The sequence below is a fragment of the Octopus sinensis genome, linkage group LG29, assembly GCF_006345805.1.
Source record: "Octopus sinensis linkage group LG29, ASM634580v1, whole genome shotgun sequence".
Lineage (NCBI taxonomy): Eukaryota > Metazoa > Mollusca > Cephalopoda > Octopoda > Octopodidae > Octopus > Octopus sinensis.
In genome coordinates this window covers 12,304,830-12,307,540 of record NC_043025.1, presented here as the reverse complement: position 1 = coordinate 12,307,540, position 2,711 = coordinate 12,304,830, and the positions used below count along the sequence as shown (strand labels likewise).

Sequence of the window (2,711 nt, the reverse complement as noted above, 5' to 3'; positions counted from 1 at the left end):
ATACGAGGGTGGCGCCGCTTGGATCCACACCGAGTACAGGGACAACATGTTCGCTAACTACATTCTCTTCAGACGCCTTTTTAATTACATAAACGGAGCCAATGAACGAGGTGAGCTGGATTGTAGATTTACAGATGTAAGTGTGTGTGTGTGTGTTTGTGTGTGTGTTGTGTGTAAGGGTGTGTGTGTGTGTGTATGTATGTGTGTGTGTGTGTGTGTATGTATGTGTGTGTATGTGTGTATGTATGTGTGTATGTATGAATGTATGTATGTATGTAAGTGTATATATGTATGTGTATGTATGTGTGTGTGTATGTGTGTATGTATGTGTGTGTATGTGTGTATGTATGTATGTGTGTATGTGTATGTATGTTGTATGTAGTGGTAGGTATGTGTGTGGTATGTGTGTTGTATGTGTGTGTGTATGTGTGTATGTATGGTGTATGTATGTGTGTGTGTATGTGTGTATGTATGTGTTGTTATGTGTGTATGTATGTGTGGTGTATGTGTGTATGTATGTGTGTGTATGTGTGTATGTATGTTGTGTGTATGTGTGTATGTATGTGTGTGTATGTGTGTATGTATGTGTGTGTATGTATGTGTGTGTATGTGTGTATGTATGTGTGTATGTATGAATGTATGTATGTATGTATGTATGTATGTATGTATGTATGTATGTATGTATGTAAGTGTATATATGTATGTGTATGTATGTGTGTGTGTGTGTATATGTATGTATGAATGTATGTGTGTATGTATGTATGTATATATGTATGTATGTATGTATGTATGTATGTATGTATGTATATATATGTATGTATGTATATATGCATGCATGTATGTATGTATGTATGTATATATGCATGTATGTCTGTATGCATATACACATACATGCTTATATGTATGTATGTATATACACCTGCATGTATGTATGTATGTATATACACCTGCATGTATGTATGTATATATGCATGCAATGTGTATACGCATGCTAGTATGTATGTATGCCTGCATGTATCTATGTATACAAATACCTATATCTACAAACACATGTACATAGATATATAGACGGACAGACAGATAGACAGACCCCCTTCGCTCTCGGCTGTGGCACTACTAACACCTCTGACCTTCGTTTTACCTTTTCTTTCTATCTCTTTCCAGTTTCCAAATTCAACATGACCGTCCCAGTTCTAATGAAATCCGAGAACAACCAAAAGACCATGATGTTTTACCTGGGTAAAGGATCTTTCCCCCAACCAACCCAGAAGGAAGTCAAACTGCAGACAACGAAGGAACACAAGGTCTTTGTCAGGCAAGTCATCCTTATGTGTTTCTTCAATTTGCTTCAGTTATTTCAGTGCGGCCCCTTGAAGGGATCCTTTTTTTTTTTTTTTACTCTTTTACTTGTTTCAGTCATTTGACTGCGGCCATGCTGGGGCATCCCCTTGAAGGGATCCTTTTTTTTTTTTACTCTTTTACTTGTTTCAGTCATTTGACTGCGGCCATGCTGGGGCATCCCCTTGAAGGGATCTTTTTTTTTTTTACTCTTTTACTTGTTTCAGTCATTTGACTGCGGCCATGCTGGAGCACCCCCTTGAAGGGACCCTTTTTTTTTGTTCTTTTACTTGTTTCAGTCATTTGACTGCGGCCATGCTGGAGCACCGCCTTTTTAGTCGAGCAACTCGACCCCGGGACTAATTCTTTGTAAGCCCAGTACTTATTCTATCGGTCTATTTTGCCGAACCGCTAAGTAACGGGGACATAAACACACCAGCATCGGTTGTCAAGCAATGCTAGGGGGACAAACACGGACACACAAACATACACATACACACACACACATATATATATATACATATATACGACGGGCTTCTTTCAGTTTCCGTCTGCCAAATCCACTCACAAAGCTTTGGTCGGCCCGAGGCTATAGCAGAAGACACTTGCCCAAGTTGCCACGCAGTGGAAATGAACCCGGAACCATGTGGTTGGTTAGCAAGCTACTTACCACACAGCCACTCCTTGGTTTTTGTTTTAATATATTTTTTTTTCTTTATTCTACTTTCAGGGTTTACGAGAGTTTCTGGTTTTTCGGTGAGGAAATGAATGAAAAAAAGCTGAAGAATGCTCTGGAAAAAGAAAATGCCAAATTCAAGTCTAACTATTACTACAGCGTCGGTTACAGTCGCCCAATGTATTTCCGAAAATCTTACAAAGAAATATGGTATGCCGCAACAGACGCAGACATCTAAGCCTAAAGGAAGATGAGACGAAACTACAGAGAGTCCCTAGCAGCTACAGCAGTAGCAGCGTTATGACTGTATATATATGCATATGAATATGCGTGTGTATATTATATAAACCACACACACACACACACACACATATATATATATATTATATATATATATATATATATATATATATATATATATAATATATATATATATATATTTATGTATGTATGTATGTATGTATGTATGTATATGTATATATAGGGATGTATAATGTGTATATAGATGTATGTGAGTGCATGTGTGTGTATGTATGTATGTATATGTATAAGCATATATATGTGTGTGTGTGTGTGTATACGGATACACACACATATATAAGTAAATGCATATATACGTGTGTGTATATATATATATATATACAAATAACAAAGAACAAATTTTATTATCAACTTACTGAAACCGCAAAATACATTA

General features: G+C 36.8%; 1 protein-coding gene across 1 annotated transcript; it reads left to right on the top strand.

Annotated features, from left to right (window-relative positions):
• The first annotated feature begins 46 nt into the window (after positions 1–46).
• On the top strand, positions 47–2,252 carry LOC115226083. The gene is made up of 3 exons (XM_029797060.2): positions 47–110; positions 1,165–1,315; positions 2,069–2,252. The coding sequence occupies exons 1-3, from the start codon at positions 47–49 to the stop codon at positions 2,250–2,252; spliced, it is 399 nt and encodes a 132-aa protein (XP_029652920.1).
• Positions 2,253–2,711: the final 459 nt, after the last annotated feature.